At 39.8% G+C, this 27,033-nt stretch overlaps 2 protein-coding genes and 1 pseudogene across 3 annotated transcripts; 1 reads left to right on the top strand and 2 right to left on the bottom strand.

Moving 5' to 3' along the window:
• Positions 1 to 628: 628 nt before the first annotated feature.
• Positions 629 to 11,844, bottom strand: LOC119504362 (NLR family CARD domain-containing protein 3-like). The gene is made up of 9 exons (XM_037796444.1): positions 11,787 to 11,844; positions 11,241 to 11,415; positions 10,052 to 10,157; positions 7,901 to 9,660; positions 6,738 to 6,911; positions 6,008 to 6,181; positions 2,911 to 3,084; positions 1,581 to 1,754; positions 629 to 855 (listed from the first exon to the last, which is right to left on the bottom strand). The coding sequence occupies exons 2-9, from the start codon at positions 11,369 to 11,371 to the stop codon at positions 843 to 845; spliced, it is 2,706 nt and encodes a 901-aa protein (XP_037652372.1). The 5' UTR covers positions 11,372 to 11,415; positions 11,787 to 11,844; the 3' UTR covers positions 629 to 842.
• A 545-nt stretch (positions 11,845 to 12,389) lies between these two features.
• LOC119504378 (hereditary hemochromatosis protein homolog) lies at positions 12,390 to 20,730 on the bottom strand. Of its 2 annotated transcripts, none has more exons than XR_005210550.1 (6): positions 20,520 to 20,730; positions 17,160 to 17,396; positions 16,798 to 17,061; positions 15,601 to 15,817; positions 14,162 to 14,302; positions 12,390 to 13,956 (listed from the first exon to the last, which is right to left on the bottom strand). XR_005210550.1 is itself a non-coding variant. In XM_037796467.1 (6 exons), the coding sequence occupies exons 1-6, from the start codon at positions 20,578 to 20,580 to the stop codon at positions 13,673 to 13,675; spliced, it is 1,254 nt and encodes a 417-aa protein (XP_037652395.1). In that variant the 5' UTR covers positions 20,581 to 20,730; the 3' UTR covers positions 12,390 to 13,672. The 2 variants fall into 2 exon arrangements, 1 of the variants encoding a protein (XP_037652395.1); XM_037796467.1 differs by having other exon boundaries at positions 15,551 to 15,817.
• A 3,772-nt stretch (positions 20,731 to 24,502) lies between these two features.
• On the top strand, positions 24,503 to 25,981 carry LOC119504382 (annotated as a pseudogene).
• The last annotated feature ends 1,052 nt before the right edge of the window (positions 25,982 to 27,033 follow it).

The raw sequence follows: 27,033 nt of genomic DNA, 5'->3' as shown, positions 1-27,033 counted from the left end.
TTTGGAGGAATAATATGCATGATAAATGGAAGAAATATCAAAAGTGAGCCAATTTAAACAAACCCCTCTACCCCACTCCCCCCTCTCTTCCCTGGCACTTGGTTCAGCCCAACCAGTTAATTGAAACCAGCTGGAGACCTGTGGCTGAAGGTTCAGGTATGCTCCCTGAAAACACTCCCTTGGAAGAAGGCCTCAAACAGAGAGTTCTTAGAGGAGTTCCCCAAAATAAAAGCACAACATAATTACCTGAACGTTCCTGTATTAGTCCGTTTTCTTGAACTTAACACAGTCAATTCACGTGTGTGTCTTTTTCCATCTTAGTGAGGGGGGGGTTGCAGCTCCCTTACAATTATATACTAAATAAAATATGAAGGTGTTGACTTTCCACCAAAATCCAGACATAATCTGTTTGTAGTGAGTTGAGAAACTTCACTGAAGCCTTGATTGAATTCAGGTTTTATCTAATTATTTCTGTTTGTTAGAAGCAAATATTTATCTTTTATAATATGAGAAACGGCTGGTATTGGGTTTAGAAAGGTAGCTTTATCAACTTCCAGTTATTTAGAAAAATATGTGGAAATAAACAGCAAAACTCCATCGTTCCACAGGGTGGAGCTGCAACACAACGCAGAGCAGAAAGATCTATTTAAATGTGTTAATCTACAGTTATGTTGTCATAAACTGAACTACTCTGCAGAGGCATTTTGGGTTCAGAATATATGAATAAATTAAAAAAAAGACCAAATAAGATCCAGGTCCAGGTGGTGAACCTCTGTGGATCATCAGGACACGGCTGATCCTCTCAACACATCCTCCTTTCTGATCACTCACTCTGACAGAGATCACCACTCCCAGCTGTTGAGAGAGAAGAGAGCAGAAGTCATGAATCAGTGTTTACAGAGACTCCCTTCATCAGCTGTCAGTCAGTGATGCAGCACACAGTTCATTTATAAAACTATCATTGGCAGAACCAACCTCCATATCTCCACTCACTACTCAACATCTCAAACAGTAACCGCAATTTATCTTCTAGCAAATTCATCAGTATGGTCGTTCCTAAAGTCTGCACTTCCTCTGGTCGTCACTCCTTCCAGTTTGCTACTCCTAGTGACTGGAACGAGTTAGTAAAGACACTAAAACTCCACACCCTCCTCCCGTTACCCTCCTTTAAGAACTCTTTGGGCAGACCACATCATGGTTACTAAATGTAACCATAGTTCTATGAAATAAGAGCCAGTGATTTGAGGCTTCAGTCAGACTGATCTCAGAGCTGTGACAAAGATGAACTGATCAATGAGAGAACAAAGACTTTCTGATCAGATTTGATGGTATGACAGTTTGATGGATGAGGACCACTGTCTCTATCCATGATGTGATGCTGTCAGCTGTAGTCCAGCTTTATTTCCTGGAGACATGAACACAACAACACATCAACTCTAACACATGATCACAACAAGCTTCTGGCTGGCTGACCATTCTCTCGCTCTGTGTCAACGTTCTCCTCTCACAGCTTAACTGTGGAAACACATCACAGCAATACTGCTGAAACCAGCATGGACCGACCCCGACCCTCTACTGACCTCAGAATCTCCAGTCTACAGTGTGGACTCTCCACAAGATCAGACAGCAGCTTCACATCTGATTCCTGCAGCTTGTTTCCACTCAGATCCAGGTATCTCAGATGGGAAGGGTTGGACTTCAGAGCTGAGGCCAGAGGAGCACAGCTGATCTCTGACAAACTACAGCACCACAATCTGAATAAGGAATAAATGATGAAGAGAAAAATCACTTAAAGGTCCCATATCATGCTAATTTTCAGGATAATACTTGTATTTTGTGTTTCTACTAGAACATGTTTACATGCTATAATGTTAATTTATTTTCCTATAACTGTCGGCGTGAATATGCCTGTATCTACCCTCTGTCTTAAACGCTCAGTTTTAGTGCATTTCGCCGAAATTGCAACAGAATTCCGTTGCTAGGCAACAGCTTGGGTCCATGTGTACTTCCTGTCAGCTGATGTCATTTACATACACTGCAACCCGGAATAAACTAGGACACATTTAGAATGTTTACATTTAAATATGTGTAAAGGGTCTAAATATTGTATATTTGTGACATAATAAATGGACAGAAATCCTGACAGCTTGTTTCAAATGCAGAGTTTCTGAATACAGGCTGTGTGTATTTCCCTGTGGATTGAGCGTTTCGATACTTTCAAATTATTTATATAGGACTTAAGCCTGCTTTATAATAAAAAAAACATGAAAATCTCACTTTTTTATAATATGGTACCTTTAATAATCCAATCAGATGTGTTCAGGTTTTAAATGTGTAGATCAACATTACTATGCCTAATCAATGAGCTTTTCCCTAAAATGAGTAGAGTGACTTTGTCATTGTGTTATTGTGGATCATCATAATGTCAGCCTTCTACAGACATCATGTAAATGTCACCACAACATTCATACATCTATTCATGTCAACACACATCAGCAACATGCTGCTGATCTCTGAAGTCTGGAATTAGAGGATCAATATCAATGATCAAACATTATTTGTGTAATACATTGAAACAAACCAGAGAAATATTTCTACTTCATGAACTAAATGTGATCAATGTAAAACAAAATATTAGTTCAGAGGATCTTCTGTATCCAGAGGTGACCATTTACCAACAATGATAAACATTAATTTACTTTAACAACCAACAGTGGACATTTTCTACAGTTTCTTTAACAAACAAGTCTTTTGTGACTGCGGACTAAATTTAGTTCAAGAAACATGAAAATATGAAGAAAATGACATCAACAACTTTATGGATGTAAGTTATGTTTGTACATAAATCTGGTTCAATTGTTAAATAAACATGTAAGATCTATTATAGTAACAGAGACTCAGTTAACTGACCTCAGATTCTCCAGCCTACAGTATGGACTCTCCAGAAAACCACACAGCAACTTCACTCCTGAATCCTTCAGGTTGTTTTCACTCAGCTCCAGCTCTCTCAGATGGGAGGGGTTGGACTTCAGAGCTGAGGCCAGAGAAACAAAGATGATCTCTGACAAACTGCAGTCCCTTAATCTGTATAAAGAATAAATTATGTAAATTTTTAATTTAGAAGACAACGTTCCTGCTTAAAATAATTCAATGTTTAATAACGAGTTCAGAGCTAAAGAAGGTTTAGAACGTAGAAGTTTAGAAAATGTAAACTCCAAACACCTGAAGCCAACAGGATGCAGGTTAAAAACTGTAAAATACAAAAATTGAAACAGAGCTCTCTTTAATATTAATGACAATGTGCTACTACTTCAATAAAGACGTAGTGACTTCACTTCTTAGACTCTGACAGCTTCACCAGTGGAACCATCTATACAAACTCATGTTGTGCAGCCAAACACAATTAAAAAACACAGAAATTGATTCAAGATTCAACTCAAGAAAGTTTCTAAAGATGCCAAATATGTCAGGATAGATTTGGGGGAAAAGTGAACAAAAGATATATAAAATAAGACATCTATAATATATATTTTAGGAATAGTGGAGTCATAAAATCAAAACATCTTCAGTTTAAACTCTTCAGTCAGTATAAGCATCATATAGCTTTATAAAATTTATAGAAAAAACAAATACTGAATATATTTGTTACTGTCTGATAGCTGAAATAGAGATTATTTATTTATTCTTAATATTGATGTTTTTTTTAACATCATTTCTTTGAAAGAAGAAACATGATGAAAGTCAGGTGTTGTGATATATTAAGGTTTTAAATGTGTAGCTCAACATTGCTCTGCCAAAGTCAATGGGCTAAACTACTGAAGAAGAAAGTGTACTTTACCATTAAGATACTCTGTGTCGATCAGTATAATATTAGCCTTATGTCTGCAGTTTTGTGTCACCACAACTTTCATGTCATATTAATCTCAGTACACAAGTAAAAAATGGTGTCTGACCCCAGAGTCTCCAGTCTACAGTCTGGACTCTCCAGAAAACTACACAATAGCTTGACTCCTGAATCCTGCAGCTCGTTTTTCACTCAGCTCCAGCTCTCTCAGATGGGAGGGGTTGGACTTCAGAGCTGAGGCCAGAGGAGTACAGCTGATCTCTGACAAACTGCAGTCCCTCAATCTGAATAAATAATAAATGATGAAGATAAAAATCACTTAATAATCAAATCAGATGTGTTCAGGTTTTAAATGTGTAGCTCAACATTACTATGTCCTAATCAATGAGCTTTTCCCTAAAATGAGTAGTGTAGCGTATAACAGCTCTACATTTAATTAAAGGTCCCATATCGTGCTCATGTTCAGGTTCATACTTGTATTTTGTGTTTTGTACTAGAACATGTTACATGCTGTAATGTTAAAAAAAAAGTTTTTTTTCTCATACTGTCTGTCATACCTCTGTCTGAAACACTCTGTTTTAGCGCATTTCAACGGAATTGCAACAGAATTGTTTTGCTAGGCAACAGTTTGGGTGCACGTTTACTTCCTGTCAGCTGATGTTATTTGCATACACTGCAACAGGAAATAAACTGGGACAAATTTATAATGTTTATGTTTAAAACCATGTAATGGTCTAAATATTGTATATTTGTGACATCACAAATGGACAGAAATCCTAACGGCTTGTTTCAAACGCACAATTTCTGAATACGTGCTGTGTGTATTTCTCAGTATTTTGAGCGTTTTGATAGTTTAACAGTATTTATAAAACACTTAAACCTGCTTCATAATATAAAAGACATGAAAATCTCACTTTTTACAATATGGTACCCGTTAAGTACTTGCACTCATAAAATAGAAAATGGGGCACCACCTCATTTTAGAGAAAAATAGAGGATACTATTTCAATATAAGTATTGAAGTATTGATCAGTCCCAAAAGCGTAAGTAAAACAAATTTGAGTAAATATGTAAATATGTATATTTAAATGTGTTCTTTTCTATCTCATGTTAATTTTTCTTAGTCAAGTGAATTTTAAATGTCAGCATTTTTAAAGATTCTTTGTTTATCTCGCATGATTTAAGTTGATAATTGCTCGGCCGGCATTTCAAGCTATATCCGTAAAATAGATAAATTCTTAAACCTTCAGAAGATAATCCGACTCCAGCTTTTTGTTCTCTTTTCAACGAGTAATCAGCCAACTGACTCGCTATCCTGACGAGAAAGTTGAATACTCTCAACGCCGTTTGTTCCGTATCCGAGGGCAAGTTGACCTGAAATATCTCCTCAAAATCCATCTGAAGGAGCTTGTCCGCAGACAGCGCGTGAGGAGACAGTATTTGGACCCAGCGGAACCAACCCCTGCAAAGAGTAAGAATATTCCATGGCTGAATTTGATCAAGAGCTGTTGTCAGACAATCTGTTTAAAGTTATAAATCTCCAAATTGTTAGTTTATCCCGTTCATAGCATTTAGGTAAATAATTTAGCATCATCTCTCTCCTCACTATTTTCCTTAGACATCTGTCATATCAGTGAACTCCAATTCACTAATTTATTCACTGTTTTGTTATTCATATGTATTAATCGCCTTGTTAATGCATTTATCATACCTTATTTTAAGTAAATTTTCACTTTATCAGCAAGTCGTTGTTTGTGTGTTCATCTCAGAGCAGAACTTAGATCAATGTTTTCAGAACTGTATATTATATATTACATATTGTGAGACTGATAAATTTATATATAAATTGTTGAATTAGTTTCCTCTATTTTCTGTAAAAAGAGGTGGTGCCCCAATTTTGTGTTTACGAGTGCAAATACTTAGTTAAATGTAGAGCTGTTATACGCTACAGTAGAGTGACTTTGTCATTGTGTTATTGTGGATCATCATAATGTCAGCCTTCTTCTTTTGTGACTGCAGACTAAATTTAGTACAAGAAACATGAAAATATGAAGAAAAGGACATTAACAACTTTATGGATGTAAGTTATGTTTGTACATAAATCAGGTTCAATTGTTAATTAATGTAAGATCTATAATAATAACAGCGAGTCAGTGAACTGACCTCAGAGTCTCCAGTCTACAGTGTGGACTCTCCAGAAAACCACACAGGAGCTTCACTCCTGAATCCTGCAGGTAGTTTCCACCCAGATCCAGCTCTCTCAGATGGGAGGGGTTGGACTTCAGAACTGAGACCAGAGAAGCACAGCTGATCTCTGACAAACTGCAGCCCCACAATCTGAATAAAGAATAAATGATGAAGATAAAAATCACTTAATAATCCAATCAGATATGTTCAGGTTTTAAATAGTTCTATGTCCCAATCAATGAGCTTTTTCATAAAATGATTAGAGTGACTTTGTCATTGTGTTATTGTGGATCATCATAATGTCAGCCTTCTACAGACATCAACCAATGTTACAATTACTTAATTTATTACTTGGCCTTCTTTGTACTGTATCTGGTAGCTTAGTAGGTTTATGTCATTTACAGGAAAGGTCCATATTTGTTCAAGTGTGTCTTAAAACAACAGCCACATGTTATATTTACATTATAAGAGTTATTGGAGGCAGTAATCATTCCTCCTGGGAAGTGGTCCCTTCCACCACAACTACACTGTAAGAAATTACTTCATTAGTTCAATTGAAGATTCAGCAGTCTGAGTCCAACAAATCAAGTGGGTGTTTATCAAAGTTACAGACTGAGCTACTAATCGTCCTGCAGCTCAACAAGGAAACTGTCAAACTGTCAAAGAGGTGTGTACAAACTACATGAGCTACATTCAGTGAACTGACCCCAGAGTCTCCAGTCTACAGTTTGGACTCTCCAGTCCACCAGACAGCGGCTTCACTCCTGAATCCTTCATGTTGTTGTAACTCAGGTCCAGCACTCTCAGATGGGAAGGGTTGGACTTCAGAGCTGAGGCCACAACTTCACAGTCAGTACGTGAGAGTCCACAGCCAGAAAGTCTGTCATGACACAAAAATTACAAAATATGTTATTATGAAAGAGGACAGTTTATATTTACTTCATGCATTTGATAACTAAACAGTTTGATATATTCTTCTTTGATTCACATTTGCTCCTCCCATCAGTGGTTCAGCTAATAGCTTATCTCACTGTTTGACATTGCCCGTTCTGAAAAGACATACTCTGAGCGGACACTACACTGTCTGGATTCAATTAGAAGTGGCAAAAAACTGTAAAAGGTAACAATTATTAGAAATAAATAGAATAAGTGTGTTCATTAACTTGAGAGCTGGAAACACTACCAACTGAAACATTTTTTGCACTCAACATTTGAAACAGCTCAAGAACATCTGTGATAAAATACAACTGACATATTCATGCAATAAACACGTGGAACACTTATAAGATTATATTTTAAAGGGACTATTTGTAACTTCATACACGTATAAATCATACGCTGTTCAGATGAGACTACAACACAAACTACACGGAAGCACCAAAACCGCAAAGTTCTATCTAGTGAGATCCGTCTTGCAAAATAGTGTTTGCCGCAGTTGGAGGACGCGGGGGAGTCCGTAGCTTTCGTCTCCAGGGCCGGAGTCTTTGCTGTAATCTGCTCCTCTGCCTGCTTGCATTCACTCACACCGCACTCGTTCTTGCTCTTTTGCTCCACTCTCACGTGCATGCGCGCACACTCCACACTGCAGAAGAGTTAGTTTAGCTCTGAGAATATCTAGTGAATGTACAGTGGACGTTTGTGCAGAAATAACTCACTGTTTTGAGCGATGCTCGTCCATGTCTATGTAGAGCGAGCACGAGCAACAGGACGCTGACTTTCGTTGACTTAATGGCCACAGGTGTCGCTGTTAACAAGCAATTTCTGATTCTTACAAACAGTCCCTTTAAGAATAATTTTATAGTGTGTATATTTGAAGAACTAAACTACTAATCTACGCTGATCTATAAAGTTAGTCACATCTGGACTTACAGAGCTTTTCTGAAGTTCCTTACAGCTGGAATCAGTCTCAGTCGTCCCTCCTTAGTTGTGTTGTACTTCTTCAGATCCAACTCATCCAGAACCTCCTCTGACATCTGCAGCATGTAGGCCAGAGCTGAGCAGTGGATCTCAGAGAGTTCCTTCTTTGATCTGTTCTCTGACTTCAGGAACTCTTGGATCTCCTGATGTACTGAGTGGTCGTTCATCTCCGTCAGACAGCGGAAGATGTTGATGCTTCTATCAGGAGAGGTATTATCTCTGTTCATCTCCTTCAGGTTTTTAATGGCTCTGTGGATGCTTTCTGAACTGCTCTTTGTCCGACCCAACAGACCTACAAAGACCTTCTGGTTGGACTCCAGAGAGAGGCCATGAAGGAAGCGAACAAACAGGTCCAGGTGGCCATTTTTACTTTCAAGGGATTTCTTCATGGCTCTCCTCAGAAAGACATCCAGAGTTGATTGAACGTATGTTTTTCCCAGGAAGGCCTCCAGTACCTCTGTGTTGCTGTTTGTGTAACAGTGGAACATGTAGACTGCAGCCAGAAACTCCTGAATGCTCAGATGAACAAAGCAGTAGACTTTTTTCTGGAAGATCACACAGATCTCTGTACAAACTCCTGAGTACATCGAGGCCTCTGTGACATCCAGACCACACCGCTCCAGGTCTTCTTGGTAGAACATGATGTCTCCTTTCTCCAGATGTTCAAACGCCAGCCTCCCCAGCTTCAGAAGAACTTCCCTCTCAGCGTCTGTCAGCTCCTGTGGACTCGTCTCATGTCCCTCACCATACTTCTGCCTCTTCCTCTTTGTCTGAACCACCAGGAAGTGTGAGTACATGTCAGTCCGGGTCTTGGGCAGTTCTCCTCTCTGGTCTGTAGTCAACATGTGGTCCAGAACTGTAGCAGTGATCCAGCAGAAGACTGGGATTAGACACATGATGTGGAGGCTCCTGGAGGTCTTGATGTGTGAGATGATTCTGCTGGACTGCTTTTCATCACTGACTCTCCTCCTGAAGTATTCCTCCTTCTGGGCATCAGTGAAGCCTCGTACTTCTGTTACCCTGTCAACACATGCAGGAGGGATCTGATTGGCCGCTGCAGGTCGGGAAGTTATCCAGACGAGAGCTGAGGGAAGCAGATTCCCCTGGATGAGGTTTGTCAAGAGCACGTTGACTGATGACTTCTGGGTGACATCAGACACAAACTCGTTGTTCTTGAAATCCAGTGAGAGTCTGCTTTCATCCAGGCCGTCAAAGATGAACAGAACTTTACAGTCAGCGATCTTCTCTGCTGTAACCTTCTGTAATGTTGGATGGAAAACATGGAGCAGCATGAGAAGACTGTACTGCTCATCTCTGATCAAGTTCAGCTCCCTGAACGAAAGCAGAACCACCAGACTGACATCTTGGTTTTCCAAGCCCTCTGCCCAGTCCAGAGTGAACTTCTGCACTGAGAAGGTTTTTCCAACGCCAGCGACGCCGTTCGTCAGAATGACTCTGATGTGTCCCTGTTGGTCAGGTAAGGCTTTAAAGATGTCGTGGCACTTGATTGGAGTGTCATGGAGGGTCTTCTTCTTGGAAGCTGTCTCAAGCTGCCTCACCTCATGTTGGGTATTAACCTCTTCACTCTGTCCCTCTGTGATGTAGAGCTCAGTGTAGATCCTGTTGAGGAGGGTTCCACTTCCTGTTTCATCAGTTCCTTCAGTCACACATTCACATCTCTTCTTCAGACTAATCTTATGTTTATCTACAACCTCCTGCAGACCTCTATCTGCTGAAAGAGAGAGACAAGTTTGAGACAAAACAAAGAAACTTATTATTTCCAATGCCAATAAGAAAATAATCAATATAATAAGATATAAAGAAGTAAAGGTAATAAAGTCATCATCCCTTCTTGAAGTCAAAACTAACGTCAACGTGATTTCTCCATCTTCATCTATGCAGATGGAAAACAAACAGCATTCTGATTAATGCAAAGACGGAGTGCTATCATAAAAACAATACAAAATAAAAATCTAGTCCTTTTGGATTCAGATTTTCTCTCAAAGGAGAACACAGGACAAGTGATGCAGAGCAGATATGTATGATGGAGGAGATCTTAAGGATCCTGTTTCCAGACATGAAGACATCACCAGACCGATCCACAGTCTTACTTTGTACAGTGCTGGTCTGACTGGCTGTCTGAGGTCTAGGTCTTGTTCTGGATCTGGACATCAGCTCCTCCACAGAAGCATGACTCCTCTTCTTCTCTCTGTGGAGACATGACTTTATTACTAAAGTGATTTGTTGATTGTTGGTGAAAAATATAAAGACTTGTCCGACACTGAAGCTCAGATAGTCACAGAGAAGAGTTAAAGTGTTGTTACTTTTCTGTTTGAATTCAGCATTAAGTCTGTGATGAAAAGACTTTATTTTAACTCTCCTGCTTTAATAAACAAGAATTAGCTGCTCTTCCTATCTGACTGTCTTATTAAACATTTAGTGATCTGCCTTAAGTTTGTTCATTAAAGGGGAACAACGGCCATTTTTAAAACATTGATATTAAGCTATTCTAACAAGGAACACCAGTGTTACATGATGTGTGTCTTAGACTGCTGGTCTACCTCAATATGTAGACCACTTCTAACCTCAGTTCAAACCTAACTAACTCAAACTAAACTGCCCAAAGTGACTGTGAATCAGTAAAGGACATAATCAGCTCTCTTTAATGGAGGACATTTACAGTGAAGTAGCTGCAGAACGTGTGTATTATACAGGGGAACAACGGCCACTTTTAAAACATTGATATTATTCTGGAGGTGGTAGAACATGAACAAAAAATGCAACTTGCTCATGGACACACATATTGCAAGGGCGCGCCGGGAAACCACAAGGTGGTAGTGGCGCATTTCTCTCCTCTGCAGTCCACAGGGAGAAAACTGACTCAGACACTTTGACAGTGAAATGATTAAATGTTGGATTAACACTCACCCTGCTTTAAATGTTATCTAATTTCTATGTTTAAATCATGTAAATAAATCAGTTTAGTTAAATAATAATGTGCTTTTGTAGTTGTTTTTCAGAATTATGTGACTAAGATTCTGCTGAACATCTGAAAGAAAAATTATTCTATCTGTTGCACAATAAAAAATAATTTAAGCCATTTTCCTGAGCTGAAACTCTTTTTCATAATCCAAATATAGATGGTGGCCAGAAATGACACATCTCCCTTGCTCAATTAGTACAACATGAAGCTACATGTTGAGGAATATAACTCTTTTAGCAGAACGTTTTGTCTTCATCCTCAATGCATCATCGTCCACCAGGTCAGCTTACAGTAAAAACAGTCTCTTACTTTGACTCTGAGGGTCCAGGTTCATTACTGAAGGTCAGAGGTTCATCTTTAGACTGATCACTCTTCATAGACAGACAGCCAGAGACTAGAGACTCTGCTCCGTCCTCCTCTTCCTCCACACAATCACTCATCTTCTGATCTGAAGTCAGTCTGAGAGGTCAAACAGGAACACTGACAGTGAGCTCAGAACATTTAAAGGAAACAAGTTTGTACAAGAGTCACAGGCAAGACTGAGAGAACAAGTAGTAACACACACACACACACACACACACACACACACACACACACACACACACACACACACACAGTATAATAAAACCACCCCGTTCGCAGCATTCCACGTGGTCAGTTGTGTTTAAATCTCTGCTTGTTTTCTTGGGTTACGGCAGGTTTAATGAGGATTATTCAGCCAATCACGACTTTGTGTTGACAGATGAAACAAACTGTTGAGTTCATTCTAACATTTCTCTCCTCTACAGTCCACAGAGAGAAAACTGACTCAGACACTTTGACAGTAAAATAATAAAACGTTGGATTAACACTCACCCTGCCTCAGTCTTCAGTTTTCCTCCTTCTGCTCTGTTGACTCAACATGGAGTCTGGAGCTGACTCACTGAACACTGTCAGGGTTCCCTCATGTACTTGCATCACATGGCCAGTGTGGCTCCTCCCATCTCCATTTACAGGAAATCTTTGACTTTAGAGTTTATCTACAAGTGTTTGTGTGTGTGTGTGTGTGTGTGTGTGATACCACTTTCATACCAATGACCCAGGTTAACCTATCCAACCCTCCTTTTGTCAATTCAAACCAAGCCAGTCAACCCAGGTTGATTCTGAGTCTGAAGTCTCATCATTAATGTAACTGGCAGTGATCCACATTGATCCGGTGTTTCCTGTCTCTCCCTTGTGGTTGCTGTTGTAAGAGCAGCTCATGGACTGGAGAGTTGAATTTGTGTTACTAAACTGAGGGACTTAGAAACACTAAGATAGCATTTTGGAGAATGTCTCTAAGAAGACAAAAAATGTCTGGAATATTTGAAATACTGAAATATAAAAGGTACTTTACTCTGAGAAGAAGATGTAATTCAGTGTCAACATTAAAATGTATTCATGCAACCTAGACTTTTGGACAAAATGAAAGAAGAAACATTAAGAATTTGATTTAGATTTATTTTTATTGCACAAAATATGTTGAAATGAAATAATAGAAAAACATAAAATACTTACAACTGTACAGGAGAGGATAGAAACCCTGCTGGCCTTATCCATAAAACGTAGTCCTTCATTTATTTTATTGTTGTTTTTTGATAACATACATTTGAAGTCATTCACTCCCAAAAATGAAGAGTTTGAGTTCCTCACCATATTGTAATTAAAAATAAAGGCTTGTTTTTAAAGACAATACTGATGGAAACACTTCTTTAACGGCAACAGAAAACTAGTGTTCCTCCTGTCAATCAATCAGTGAGAGAAAGCAGATCCAATCTTATGTTTGGACTCAAATTTACAGTTGGTTTTCATCATGTGACACAAAACAAATAAAAACATGAGAAAAAAGGAGGAATTGGAATAAATGTGAATCCTGTTTATCAGAATAGGACATGACACGAGTTTGGTACTTGGGTCAGTGCAGACAGGTAGCATGTTAGATGCATGTTAAATAATACTGGAAATGGATAGTAGCTTAACAAGAAATGGAGGCGTTAGTTATAGGGCGGTCTATGCACACTATTCTCCTGATGCTCATAAAGTAAACCAATGCAGATTGAAATCAGCGTTATATTAATAATATAATATATTCAACATTTACTGAGTGTTTATGTATATACTGTTTGTCCAATGTGTATTCTGTCTGATATGATGTTAACAAAGTGTCCTGTGTGGCGTCACATTTCCCCTAAAATGTGTTTTACTAATGCAGAATAGTAGCATATGAAAGGTAGAGCTGAAGAATTTGCAGCAGAATTGATTCACAGTATTATCCTTATTGATAAATGCTACACATGATGGTAGAAAAAAATATATATATATTGTCTACATTCACTCTGACTATAAAAGAATGACAATAAAATCCAGCATGATAAAGAATAAAACGGTCAGGTAATATCATAAACATCTCACTAGTGAGTAATGAATGCATTTCTACACGGCCGGTAAGTCAGCATGCCCGCTGTGCACTACTGCCTGGAGACAGAAGGCCTGCACATAATACTACATCTGATGGAAATGTGATTATGAACAGTGGCTGCTCTGGGCTTTTTTACAGGCAGCCAGGGGTTGGTCCAGAAGCTGCTTTTTTAAATCAGATTCATGTTAGATTCCAGCAGTAATAATAGGCCTGGTTTTGTTAATGTAATGATATAAAGTACATATTAAAATTATATAATGTACAGTGTGTTCAAATTTAAAAATGCGATTATAATATTAAATAACTAAACTTCTGTTTCTACTATTTCAAATTCCCTGCTCAACTCTTCTCCTTCTTGATGTGCCCCGTTAATGTGATGAGCAAAGTAATCTGGATCATAGTACATTAGATCCCTTATCCTAATCATCACCTCCCACTGGTCCTGGTACTCTCTGTTTCTCTCTGTACCCCGCGTGAATGAAAAAATAACGTTCTGCAGATCTGGAGAAGCAACGCTCTGCATGATCCTGGTAAACTGTTCCATCAGCCGTGGATCAACTCTTGCAGTAGGACGGGACTTCATCTTCACTACAAGGAAAATTGGAATCACAATTAGGACACATTGGCAGTAACATCTCATTTAGCAAAGACTTTATTGAACACAGTTTCAAGTGTTTCTCTACTGTGACAATAGTTAAGTTAGTTAGGTACTGAGAGCCAGATGTTGCTTTTAAAGACTTTGTGTATTCTAGTTAGTTTACTAAAGTCTGATAACAGAAATAATAAGTCTTACCACATTTAAGTAGAAATACCATTACGCAGGATATCAAAGTGATTGTAAACACAATGCAGCAGACTCCAAGAATTAGTGTCAGAATTTCCCAACGGACACTCGACTGGTTAGGAAGGTATCTGCCGTCAAGAGTACTCCCATCTGTAATGAAAGAAGATCCTGAAAACCCATTCTGGCACTGAAGTGGTCCATTTCCTCCACTTTAAAACAGAGATTAGGAAAGGTCAGATGTCAAAAATCAGGATCGGAGTTTGACTCTGTTAGGGCCTAAACGGATCTATGTTTGATCTATTATTGGTTCATTAAGTACACTTGAATAATAATAATAATCATACCTTTGTTAAAGGTGCTAAATACGGAACTCTATTCTATTGCCCTGCACGGCTCTTAAAATGGCAGTTGAGCTGGCGGCTCGCAGCTAACGGAGCAAACAGTAGAAAAACAACAGCAACAGTGCTGACAGAGCTAACAGTGTTTACCTGAGGGGGAACCAGAGGGTGGATGCTACGCTTCCACGACAACGACCGTGTTATCAGCGGTAACCGCCGTATGAGAGCAGTGCAGAGAGGCAGCCATTAGCTGGCTGGTGGGGCACGCTCACATGCACTATCATGCACTAAAGGGCACTCCTCTATATCTTTACATAGCAAATAGTTGTTTGCTGCTATATTAAAGCTCTGATTCCCATATAGGGCACCTTTAAGGTTAGTGGAAGATCATGATCACGATTACGAACTAGAATGGCACTCGGAGAGCGCAGACCTCCGCCAATGCCTGACTTCAAAAACAGATCACAGCTCACAGCTGGCGGTACCATGAGGTGGTCAGCTTATTATTAACACGGTGTGTTTCCGTGTAACGTATCGGCGGATGCCTCTCTCATTCAGCAGCCTTGTTATGTCTGTATAACGTTACACTACGTTGTCTCTCATCCCGTCATCTACCGCTTTTTTCTTTCTCACCGTGGATGGACAGCAGCTTCCGCACCTCGGAGTCTCGCCACACATCCACACACGTATCTCTCTGCTCTCAGAAGGAGGCAGGGTCACGCGTCATCAACACGTCATCAGTTACACTGCGCATGTGTTATACCCTGTGGTTTTAATGCTCAGGCTGATCGGAATCCTTAAAAATATTCCTGAATCCGGATCGACACCAAAATCTAATGGAATGTTCATTGTGCCGCACCCCACCCCTCCAAAAAATGTCTTTCAAATCCATCGCAGACTTTTGCATTAATCCTGCTAACAGACAAACAAACAAACCAACAAACCAACGCCGGTGAAAATATAACCTCCTTCCTAGGCCTTCAGCCTTGCTGGAGGTAAAAATCATTTGTGTTGGTCTGTGAAACCATGTTTTATTTGCCTAACCTCAAAACTGTCTCACCCCAAAAGACGGTGATGTTGTGACCTCCTGTTTGTACTGTGCAGCCGTACTTGTTGGTACTTTGTCTCAAGGAGATTCCAGCTGTCAGTCTGAGGATCACAGCTCCGTCTTCAGAAGGCATTGGTCCAGTTACGGTGATCCAACTGGTTCTGGAAGCCCCATCTCCAATCAGATGCACCGTGCTCAATGATTTGTCAGTACTCGTCACGTGACACCTCAGCAGTGCCTGGGCTGTGTTAACAATGGGCTTGGCAAATACCCGAAGCTCTGGAGAGAAACAAAGCAAGATCGTCATCAGGGTTAGGGCGCACATTATGGGCTCCTGACATACATACAACACACATAATTCACTTGACCACTAAAGGTCCTTGTTTGGCAAACATAAACATACACAAGCGTGAAAGTTCATTCTTGACCTTGGAACGATCTTGGAGCTTTCAAACACATCTCGTGATCTTCCTAAGCAGGCGGAGTTTGCTCACAGCTTCAGTCATTTGATTTGAACATATGGGCGAGGGGGGTCTCAAATGGTACCATGGTGGGATGGTACATGGTAATACGTATTAGTAATAACAACACTAATGTCACGTTTCCACCAAGCAGTTCAATCCAGTTCAGTTCGTTACACATTAAAACGGTTATTTTTGCGTTTCCATTAGTCAAGTCAATTTTATTTGTATAGCCCAATATCAAAAATCACAAATTTGCCTTGAGGGGGCTTTACAATCTGTACAGGATATGACTACATGGCTTAAATTATACATTGAGGCTGAGACTGACCCGCCAAGCCGAATAATAAAAGAATAACTAACTAACTAACTTAGGGCAAAAAGATGGGTTTTGAGTTTGGATCTAAAGGCCTCCACAGAACAACAGTACAAAAAGAACCACGGTCGAGGCCGATACCAGTAGGTGGAGTTAAAACACTGCAGACCACTGATTTGCCAGAGAGAATCGTCACTTGTGCATGAACCCGCAAAAATGGCAGCTCGCAAAATGACAAATTGACGAAATGCAGATCCTCTGTTTGGTTGCCGTTATAATGATTCAGCGAATGTCCTGTTGAAGGTCAGGTCATCCCGGTATTGAGCTATTTCCATAGCTGACACAACTCAGTCTGCTGAGGAAGACCATAAAATGTGGTGGAATATGTGTACGTGTGAATAATATGTAATTTTCTTGTGAGCAATGTCTGTGTGTGTGTGTGTGTGTGTGTGTGTGTGTGTGTGTACTGTTCCAGCTCTCACCTGTTTTTTGGTCTATTGATCTTAATTGAATTTTCTGGATCAGTCGTGGACATTCTTCTCTGATGAAGTGTCTAAAGGCAAAATTCATTCCCCTGTCTTTGTTCCAACGTTGTTTAACTGCTATTGCAGAGGGAGACTGGGATGTCCATCTCTGAGACTCAGGGTCAAAGCTTATGAAGTCCATCCCATTCACTGCCCAGGCTTCAAAAGTAGACACCGTCCCATTGGCTGTCTGGATGCAGCCACGCCGCCGTTGTACAACAGCTATACAAGGAAGACAAGAACAATTCAATTCTAGGCTTTGATGCACAATATTAGAAATGTAAAATGTCATCATGAAAACAATCCTTTTCAAAACGTACACACTGTGCTGTTCATAGTTGGTGGAATGTCGTGGAGAGATCCTAAGATATTATAAAATGCTTCAGAACAGTGTTCGGGGAAGCTTTTTGATTCCAGGGTAGGTTTGAGCTGTTCTCGTTTCGTCGAGGAGTCACAGTAAGAGATGGGAACTCCATCAAATACAGTTAGTTGCTCAAACGAAGGCTTATCGCCAGGCTGCACACGTCCTGTAGACAACCACTGAAGAGAGTGGGAACCTGGAAAAGAAAACACAATTGAAGGGTCAAGTGCGCTCTGCACAGTGCTTTTTGTCATTTGGCGGCCCATGGCAATTTTCAAAGGGGTTCCTTGATCTCTGACCTCAAGATATGTGAATGAAAATGGGTTCTATGGGTACCCACGAGTCTCCCCTTTACAGACATGCCCACTTTATGATAATCACATGCAGTTGTTTGAATGCAGTATAAATGTGTTATTGTCTCCTATTCTAAAATGGTGTGTTTGAAACTTTCTGCATACTGGGGTCCCTAAACAGTCTTTGAATTACATTAATTGTGCATCACTGTAAAGCTGAGACTCTTGTGGATCCAATGAGCCCAACTGTATTCATGTGTGATGATGTTAGTCCCCACAGTAGACATTTCATTGCATTGAGAACATTTTTTGAGACTTGACCTACCTGTATAAAATCACCTGTGGGTGACCTCTAGGATAATCACAGCCTCATGAAACTTTACAGCCACAAACTAGAGACTTAGAGCATTCAGAGGATGGATGGTTTCCTAGCTAGATTGACAATAAGGGGGTTTCTGAGCAGTTTATGCAACAGCAGTGCTCGCCATCCAATCGCTGAAAAATACAATTCTTGCAGAAATCTCCAAATGTCAAAAGTTTTTGATCCCAAATCACAGCATGGCTTTTTCTATGGTGTTCCTCAAGGTCTTAGTGTCTCAATGTGATATTTTGAATGGATTATTGATCATTTTCATCAATTCTCCATTGGTAATTTTTTCTTTAATTTAGCACCAAATCTGTGTAACAAATTGTATCAACCAAAAAATTTATGAGACATAATATAGCATGGGGATGACCATCACAAACTTATATCATCATGTTCTACGCTCTTATACACTTTCACGATTTAGTGACTGGGACATACAGTATGTTAGTTGATCTGTCTTTGTTTTCACATGTTCAGTTATTTCTGGGTTTTGGGCTTTCTGTCATGTTTGTCTTTGTTTCATTCATTCATTTATAGTGTTTTCTGTTTTACGGCAAACAACGCTCTACAAAGCTGAAATTCGTCTGACTCTAAAAGGAGTTGCGCGGCTCAAAATTTAACCAAACAACCCCTCTGACCTGCTCTCTAGGGGTTGGAGAGGGTAGATGGCGTGGGAGGTGGCGAATGTGTGAGTTAGTTTAGCCAAAGAGTATAGAAGCAAAGAGAAGAAACTCTGTGTTTTTTGACAACAGCCACTGATGCCATTTTGGACAGAATACGCTTATTATACAGTATTTATAATATGTAATGTTCAACACAGGCAGTTCTGGTAGAATATGATAATAGAATAGAAATAATTTTGTTTTACTTTTGTACAGCACTTTGTTGGCGGATGTTTTACTGGCGTCTGGTAGTCGCTTTCAGTCCGAAATGGCAAAACTGTAGCTCTGCTGCTGGGCGCTGATGTCGCAATGGAACGAACAATTGACTTTCACTTCCTGGAAATATACGTTCTTTGGTTTAGCTTTGAGAATATAAAGTGAATGTACAGTGGAAGTAAGCCAAGTTGCCAAGATACCAAAGCAAGGGGCAAGGGGGTGAAGGGGCCATTGCTCTATCCACACACTTCATGCCCCTGGTCCGATTGAGCGTCATAAAACTTTACAGATGTGTAGTTGAGATCAAAATGAAGGCAGAGTTTGAAGATGGGAGTGGTCCAAGCAGGGCGCCCAAAGTAGGGGGGTAGGAAGTGGGGAAGTGGCCATTTATGTTAAATCCATCGGTGCATGTCCACCAGGTCTGGCGAGGACACTAGGGGACGCGCTGCTCCACTCGACTGACCGCTCAAGCGGTGACGTACCCTATCATTGAATGCGCCTGATTGGTCCCTGGTTTTCTGCTCGCCGTTTCAAACAGGAAACAACATGGCGACCTGCTCGGAAACTTTCTGTTATTCCTTCTAAATAATCCACCAAAATCTACTTCTGAAAATATATTTAAGCGACTATGTTAAGAGATAAATAGACTATGTCACTGCTGAATCTCGTTTTATTTTAGAACTAGATTGCCTACAGTGGTTTGATAGCTTGGTCCAAGTTTCGTGAGCTGGACGCATCGCGCTGGACGGCTCATTTGCATAAAGAACTGTTCCCGCCTTTTCATTTTGAAAGAGCAATGGCCGACCAGTCATGTAACTTCATCAGTGAGTGACTCACTCAGTGGGGTGGGCTGGGGTGCAGGGTTGTGCAACTTTTGACTTTGACTTTTTAAGACTGTCAAGAAAGTACTAAGGATATGAAAGAAAATTGGAAGCCTGGAATTACTTGCAAAGTAAATAATTTATTCACTAAAACACATTCTTTCCAGCAGTTTCCTCAGTCTTTATTCCAGGTTTTCACAGTTTTATAACCAAATAAATAAATAAAATGCTAACTATAAAAAAATAGAAAAAAATGGAATGGAATTTCTTAAAAACAGCAGACAAAAAGTACCTTATAAACCTGGATAAAAATGCTGGTTTTAATTTCGGTACTATTATTTGTTTGCAACCCAAAATGAAAAATATATTGGCCAACTTAAATAAAAACTGTCATCAAATTTTTAAAAGCGAGTGAGTGAGAGTGTAAGTGAGCGTAAGAGAGAGAATGAAGAGAGTGAGTGCAAGATAAATAAGCCTGATTTGATTTTGACCAAAGTAAAGGTCCGGCATTTAAAATTTAAAGGTCCTGCTCTGAGATCAGTTTAAACCTACAAAATCAAAAAAAATCATCATGACCAAAATAAAACTGCTGTTTTTTTTATTTTTATTTTGGAGATACAACAACAGTTATATATTATCTCTAGAATCTGCATATTCTTCATCTTCTAACAATTTCAGCCATCAGAAAAACGCAGTGTAGTCATAGGTATATTTTTACAGTATACAGTACTTAGTTATGTTCTACTTTAACTTCACTGGTAAATGCTAATAATAGAAGGAGTTGTTCAGTTAACTAAACAAAATCACCACAGCAACATGGGGTGGGCTGGGGTGCAGGGTTGTAAAAGGTGAACATAAAAAAGAATAACCTGGAACAATCGACTCAGCTTTGGCTTTGCTGCTACAGATCTGTCTGTGCACAGTACAATTACGCAGCAGCACTGATGAAATGTTACTCACCACATCCATTAACTGACAGCAGTAAACACAGAATCCAGAGTTTAATCCACTTCATCTGCATCTTGGCCTATCATCCTAAAGTGTCCTAAAAGATCCTTAAGAGTGTAAGATTGCTATAAGAGTTTTAAGAGCGAAGTGACTCGATCAGATGTACAGACTTGTTCATCCGGTTTGTTCAGTTACGCTCACAGTAAAAGATATGATCACGTTATTCAACCTGCTGTCAAGTTGGCATGGGGAAATAAACACATTCCCCTCCCTGGATAATTCCCCAGTTCAAGCACAGTTTGTTTGCCCTGCATGTCCTGCAGACAGTCTGTCAAACACTTTGGTTCAGAACATCTTTAGCAAAGTTAAAGATGCAAAGTTCAAGGCACACTGACAAGTACTCACTTGTCAGTGTGCCTCGAACTTTGCTGAAGATAATAACAGAACATAACTATCATGAATGGTTAGAAGTTGGAGTTTGTGAAATATAAAAACAGGTGGGGTGTAATCTGGCTGTGATTCTAACAAAATATTTTTGGCAGATCAAAATGTTAAAAATGAAAAACATCTGTGCCTCACCCACTTTGTTGTAGTATGAAACATATTGAATAAAGATTATAATTTTTGGCAGTAAAAACAGAGGATAAAAAACAGAAAATATATGTCAGGTGAAGCTATGTTTTTTTTGTATTTTAGAGAAGCATTGTAAAAATGATTTTGGTCTATAGTTAAAATAATACAGGTTATATACTCTGGCTCTATCTGTTTGGCGTGGAGAGGAGGTTGTGTTGCTCTGGCTCTATCTGTTTGGCATGGAGAGGAGGTTGTGTTGCTCTGGCTCTCTCTGTTTGGCATGGAGAGGAGGTCGTGTTGCTCTTTTTGGTGACGCCGGAAAGAAAGAGATGAAGTTAGCAAGTTTTAATAAGTTCTAGTACACCACAAAGATGAAGGACATATATTTGAAATATTTGTGGCTTCAAACAACTGGATTTGGATAAGATTTCCCACCATCAAAAAAGCTGTTGTTCCTCTTGTAATATTTCTAAAGATCAGATGACGCTGGCTGTTTCAGGCCCTACAGGTGTGTTTTGAATATTCTGTTGACAGTGGGATTAGGACACGGATAGGACACGGATATGACTCACACACTGTAAAGTCGTTGAAATAGAAACTAAACAGTTGGTGGTTTTGGGCGTATGAATGTAAAGTAGGCTACATGCCATGGCAGCCTGCCTAGTTATTGCAACCAGTTTATCCAAACTAGTGCCAAACTATGGTGTCTAAACAGTCTCATAAGTATTCACAAACAAATGTCAAGTTATGTAACTTGTAAAACACAATGCACAAATTTAATGCAAAGTGATTTGTATCTGTAAATCTATTTTTATATCTGTAAACCTGTATTTGTTCTGTGCCTCTCATTTACAACACATATATCATCATTTGTACATCAACTTAGCATTTTTCAAAGGAAATTTGTGAATCTCCACCTACTTCTTTTGAGACTCTTTTACCGTGCTGTTACACACAGAATCCACAGATACAGGGAGCACGTGACTCGTAAAATGTCATGTGACTTGTACCTCGTAAAACACAACGCACAAATAAATGTAGAGTGATTTTTATCTATAAATCTCTATCTGTATCTGTGGCTCTAATTTACAACTGGTATATCATCAATCTGTATAATAAACACAAACAGTTAATAACATTCACCGCCCTTATATTCATTTGCGAATCGCCAACTTAGCATTTTAAAATGGAAATGTATTTGTGATCTCAACTGATTCCTGTGGATCCTTTTGAGACTGTTTTACTGCGCACACGTGTGTCAGAAAAAAATCACAAGTGTAGGGAAGAACCAGCACTCCAGTAGGTGGTGCAACATTTATGGATGCCAACCACTATTAAACTAAACAGAGGGCAAGGCAAGTTTATTTATATAGCACATTTCAGCAGCAAGGCAGTTCAAAGTGATTTACATTATCAAAGTACAATAAAATACAATTAAAAACAGTCGTTAAATATCCAATAGCAATGGCAGCCAGTGATCTGAGGACAAGTCTGATTATTTAAAGGTACTGTTTGTAACTTCTTATACTTACACTCTTATAAATCATTGCAGGTCGGTGTCCCATGCACGCTTGTGTGTGGCTACGCTGTTCCAACACAAACTACACGGAAGCACCAAATCCACAAAGTTATATCTAGTGAAGAGCGTCTTGTAAAACAGCGTCAACTACTCCTGCTCCCTCAGATGACAGTGACGTAGCCTATGCTGCATGTGAAGAGTAAAATGACTTTAGAACAGTGATAGCGCCTCTGGAGTTGGAGATATAACCAGTGTGACTACTGAGCCGAAGTCCCTCCCCTTCCGGTTGACCACCATGGGGCCTCATTTCAGAAGAAATATGAACGGTAGTCAACGACGAGAGAAAAATATTGGTTTGATCCTGTTTGAATTTACGCCATGAATCACACATATGATGTTTGTTAGTTTAAAAGATAATTTTGCAAGTCAAGAAACTAGCAAACTATTTAAAAGCTTGGCTGGTTCTCTTGTATTTATTTTAATATAAATCTATTAATTTGGGACCTATTTTCTCATTACATGTTGCCATGGCAGGCCACTTGCTTTTATCTCATCCATAAAGCCAACAGAAATAGCTAGACCCCTCAGTGCTGCTGCGGTTGTAGGAGGGGAGTGTAGTTTTCCTTGTTGTGGGTCAGTAGCAGGTCAGAAGCAGATAAGACAATGCAACCTCTGCATTTCTGAGGATACCAGGGTAAGGAATTGTTTGGATCTTTTGAAGTGGGGTTGTACGAGGTACTTATCTATAGTCAATGTATTACTTACAGTAGATAGACAGGAGTCCTGGCAGGAACGCTAAGCAGCTGGACGGGGTCAGCAGAGAAACGTCTTTTAGCCACCTAAAAAATAAATCTTTATCAGTTTAAGTGCATGCTATATTGAGTGTATTTTCACCGCTTTACATAGCTGTATGACAGCCCTTTTCGACCAGGAACGGAAAATGTCGACTGCTATCTACTGACTATGGATAAGTACCTCATGCAACCCCACTTCACAAGATCCACATTTTCTCTTTAAGACCGATCCCATAACAGTTTATAAAGCAATTCCACTGATGTTGACTGGGCAGTATGAGGGACAATATGAACTTTTCCTTTAAACAACATACCGGTACAAAGTCCAGTAGGAATGACATAGCTGACTTCACGCTGCATCGGGTTGAGACTGCTGCACCCCTTCCTGAAGCCGTTGGTGGAAGCAGGTGTGTGAGAACCTGCAGTATACTGTGGCACAGCTCATCTATTTGAAAAGAGCACAAGCAAAAGATTCTGTAAATGTAAAATTACTACATTTAGTGGATATTTTAATTAGTAAAGTACCCTATTATATGGTTATATATCATATATATATATATATATATATATATTTTTTACAAAAACAGGTATAGAATAAATTTAAAACTATTTACCATCATTCTGGCTTCCAGTCTGATCCAACAAGGGGGACGACACACCCTTCTCCAGAATGGACTCCTCCCACCCCCTGATGAACATCTCTGCCTTCTCATCAAACAGTCTTCCAAAGTCTATATCTAGCTGATATAGGAAACAGCAATCACACGTACATGTGTTAATTAGATATAAAATGACTATTTTCATGTTAGATTATTAACCATTTCCAAGTCCCACTTCAACCTCAAAGCTCATATCAGTGAATACCTGGGATCAGTAAATGTGAGTCTTACCAGAGGCCTGTACTACCAAGCAGGATTTGCGGTTATCAAGGTAACTTCAAGGTTAACTCTGGGTTTTCCGTCTTACGAAGGTGGATCACTTCTTACCGGGGTAGATCGCCATGGTAACTGATGCTGAACAGTTAGCCTGCTCCGGGGCAGGTTATGTTCCAGATAAGAGATCAACTCCTATAAAAGCACCGCCCACTGACCAATCAGTTCTCTTGGAAAATGACATCACCGTTTGTGGAAGATCCCAATGACTTGGGTGCGCGGATAGTGAGAGGGTCTCTTCGGAGGGTGAGAATCTTTAGGGACCGCCAAAACCCTTTATCATTTCCCGATGATTACTTGTACGAGCGTTACAGATTCTCGTCTGAGGGACTGGTGTACCTGTGTGAGCTCCTGGAACCATACGTTGCCAGTGTGACACGTCGCAGCTGTGCTCTTACAGGCCGCAGACAGTGTGTATTGCTATGCGGTATTTTGCTACAGGCACTTTCTTGTATGCTGTGGGTGACGCTGAAAGCCTCAGCAAAAACACAGTCTGCAGCGCAATACATAAGGTTGAACGTGCGCTGACAGAGCTTCTAGATGCCTTTTGTTGTTTTCCCTGGCCACTTGCCCACGCAGACCATAAAAGAGGGCTTTTAGAACATAGCAGGTAGGCATTAACATATGTGACGACTTGATCTATAAATAACGTATACTCTCCACAGCCTCAACGTTCAGGTAAGTCTTGCAATGGTAATTTAGACATTAATATATATATATATATATATATATATATATACTGTATATATATATATGTGTGTGTGTGTGATTTAGTAAGCTACATGTGTCTTTTGTCATGCATGTCATAACTTCAGTAGCCTACAATATCTATCACTATCTATCTAATGGAAAAATAAGGATACTCATTGTTTGGTCATACCGGCACATTGCCTATATGAACATAAAGGGTTTGCAGAAAATGCAGTAGCCGGGGTAATTAAAGGTCAAAGGTCAGCACATATTGAAATATTCACACAGCCCACAGGTGTCATGGTTTGACTATCGTTTTCTCCACCATGGAGTCCTTTCAAATGCACATTGATGTTACATTGACCTTGATACTGTTGTCTTGTGAAAGTATTGTAAACCCCAAATGCTTTTGCAGATGACTTGTGACCACCAGTGTATGGTGACAAGCCTTGAGGCAAAGTGGCCTGGGTCAGTTCATGACTCCCGGATCTTCAGGGAGTCTGCACTGTGCCATCGGTTTGAGCAGGGTATGGAAACTGTACATTGCATATTATTTTTTGTTTTGTGAACTGCATTTTGTGATACTGATCATGGCAATATTCCTTTTCATCTTCAGGGCTTTTCAGTGGAGTGCTGCTAGGGGACAGGGGTTACGCCTGCCAGCCAAACCTTATGACCCCCTATCCTGACCCTGATGCAGGGCCACAAACTAGATTCAACGTGGCCCTCACCAAAACCAGGGTCAGGATAGAAATGACATTTGGAATAATTAAGGCCTGCTTCGCTTGCCTGCGTGGCCTCAGAGTGGCCCCCGATCGAGGATCATCACGGCCTGTGTTGTTCTACACAATATCGCAAGTATCAGGAAGGAGAGCGACTCCGGTACACGAACAACCCCCTGATGTTGTGGACCCCATCACCCTTGACCACCTTACTGGCAGGGCTGTGAGACAGGCCATCACACAGCAATTTTTAAAAAGGGAAATACATTTATTTAATTGTTTCCTGGTAAAAAAGGGAAATACATTTGTTTAATTGTTTCCTGGTAAAAAGGGATGCAAGACGCTCTTCACTAGCGCGTATGGGACACCGACCTGCAATGATTTATAAGAGTGTAAGTGTAAGAAGTTACAAACAGTACCTTTAAATAATCAGACTTGTCTTCAGATCACCGACTGACATTGCTACTGGATATTTAATGACTGTTTTTAATTGTATTTTGATGTACTTTGATAATGTAAATCACCATAGAACACCATAGAAAAAGCCATGCTGGGATTTGGGATCAAAATCTTTTGACATTTGGAGATTTCTGCAAGAATTTTTTCAGCGATTGGATGGCGAGCGCTTCTGTTGTGGAAACGGCTCAGAAACCCCCTTAATGCCATCCTCTGAATGCCCTAGGTCTCTAGTTTGTGGCTGTAAAAAAGCGTACTTTATACATTTATGATGATGAATGATTGACAGATGGCAGGTTAATAGACCGGTGATATATAATGACAGTCTACCGTAGCTCCTGACGCTACCCTCCAAAAACGGTGGTGCACCCCGTGATTCCCATTCCCTAAAATTTGGATCATTGCGTCCCTACAATCTGTATCTCATCATTTAGACGTAGTCTTGATGGTAAAGGCTGTAAGGAGACAGTATTCAGGAGCACATGATGGATCCTGAGCTCCATCAGGTATCAGCAAGCACAGTGGCGCCTCCAGCTGGTGGTGAGAAGGCTCTGCAGCTGAGTGAACCAAAGGCTGAAACCTGAGTTACATTATTAGACATTTAAAAAAACTCTGATGCATATTGCTGCCACTATGAAAAAAATATATAACTTGTTATAATGTGAAACTTTTCATTTTATTAACTTTTTTTTTGGTAACACTAAATCCCACTGTGTAGCATTTATAGGCAAACATTTCATAAATAGTTTATAGCCAACAATAATGTAGTCATGAGCAGATATGAGGACATTTGTATGTGTTTATTAATGTACAGTATTTGTCAGCAATTTCTCCTATAAA

The sequence above is a fragment of the Sebastes umbrosus genome, chromosome 16 (genome assembly GCF_015220745.1).
Source record: "Sebastes umbrosus isolate fSebUmb1 chromosome 16, fSebUmb1.pri, whole genome shotgun sequence".
NCBI classification, from domain to species: domain Eukaryota; kingdom Metazoa; phylum Chordata; class Actinopteri; order Perciformes; family Sebastidae; genus Sebastes; species Sebastes umbrosus.
The sequence above is the reverse complement of the archived record's forward strand: the minus strand, read 5'-3'. Positions and strand labels throughout refer to the sequence as shown.

Bases quoted from the DNA above. Each gene is read 5' to 3' on its own strand.
- LOC119504378 (XM_037796467.1), bottom strand. From the start codon at position 20,580: ATGCAGATGAAGTGGATTAAACTCTGGATTCTGTGTTTACTGCTGTCA. The intron at 17,062-17,159 runs GTACGTTTTGAA...TTCCTTGTATAG, and splicing joins AACTATGAACAGCACAGTGT to CTGTTGTACAACGGCGGCGT. The intron at 15,818-16,797 runs GTGAGAGCTGGA...GTTTCTCTCCAG, and splicing joins ATCAATAGACCAAAAAACAG to AGCTTCGGGTATTTGCCAAG.
- LOC119504362 (XM_037796444.1), bottom strand. From the start codon at position 11,371: ATGAGTGATTGTGTGGAGGAAGAGGAGGACGGAGCAGAGTCTCTAGTC. The intron at 10,158-11,240 runs GTAAGAGACTGT...ATGTCTCCACAG, and splicing joins CCTGGACCCTCAGAGTCAAA to AGAGAAGAAGAGGAGTCATG. The intron at 1,755-2,910 runs GTCAGTTAACTG...TTCCTTATTCAG, and splicing joins TGTAGGCTGGAGAATCTGAG to ATTGTGGTGCTGTAGTTTGT.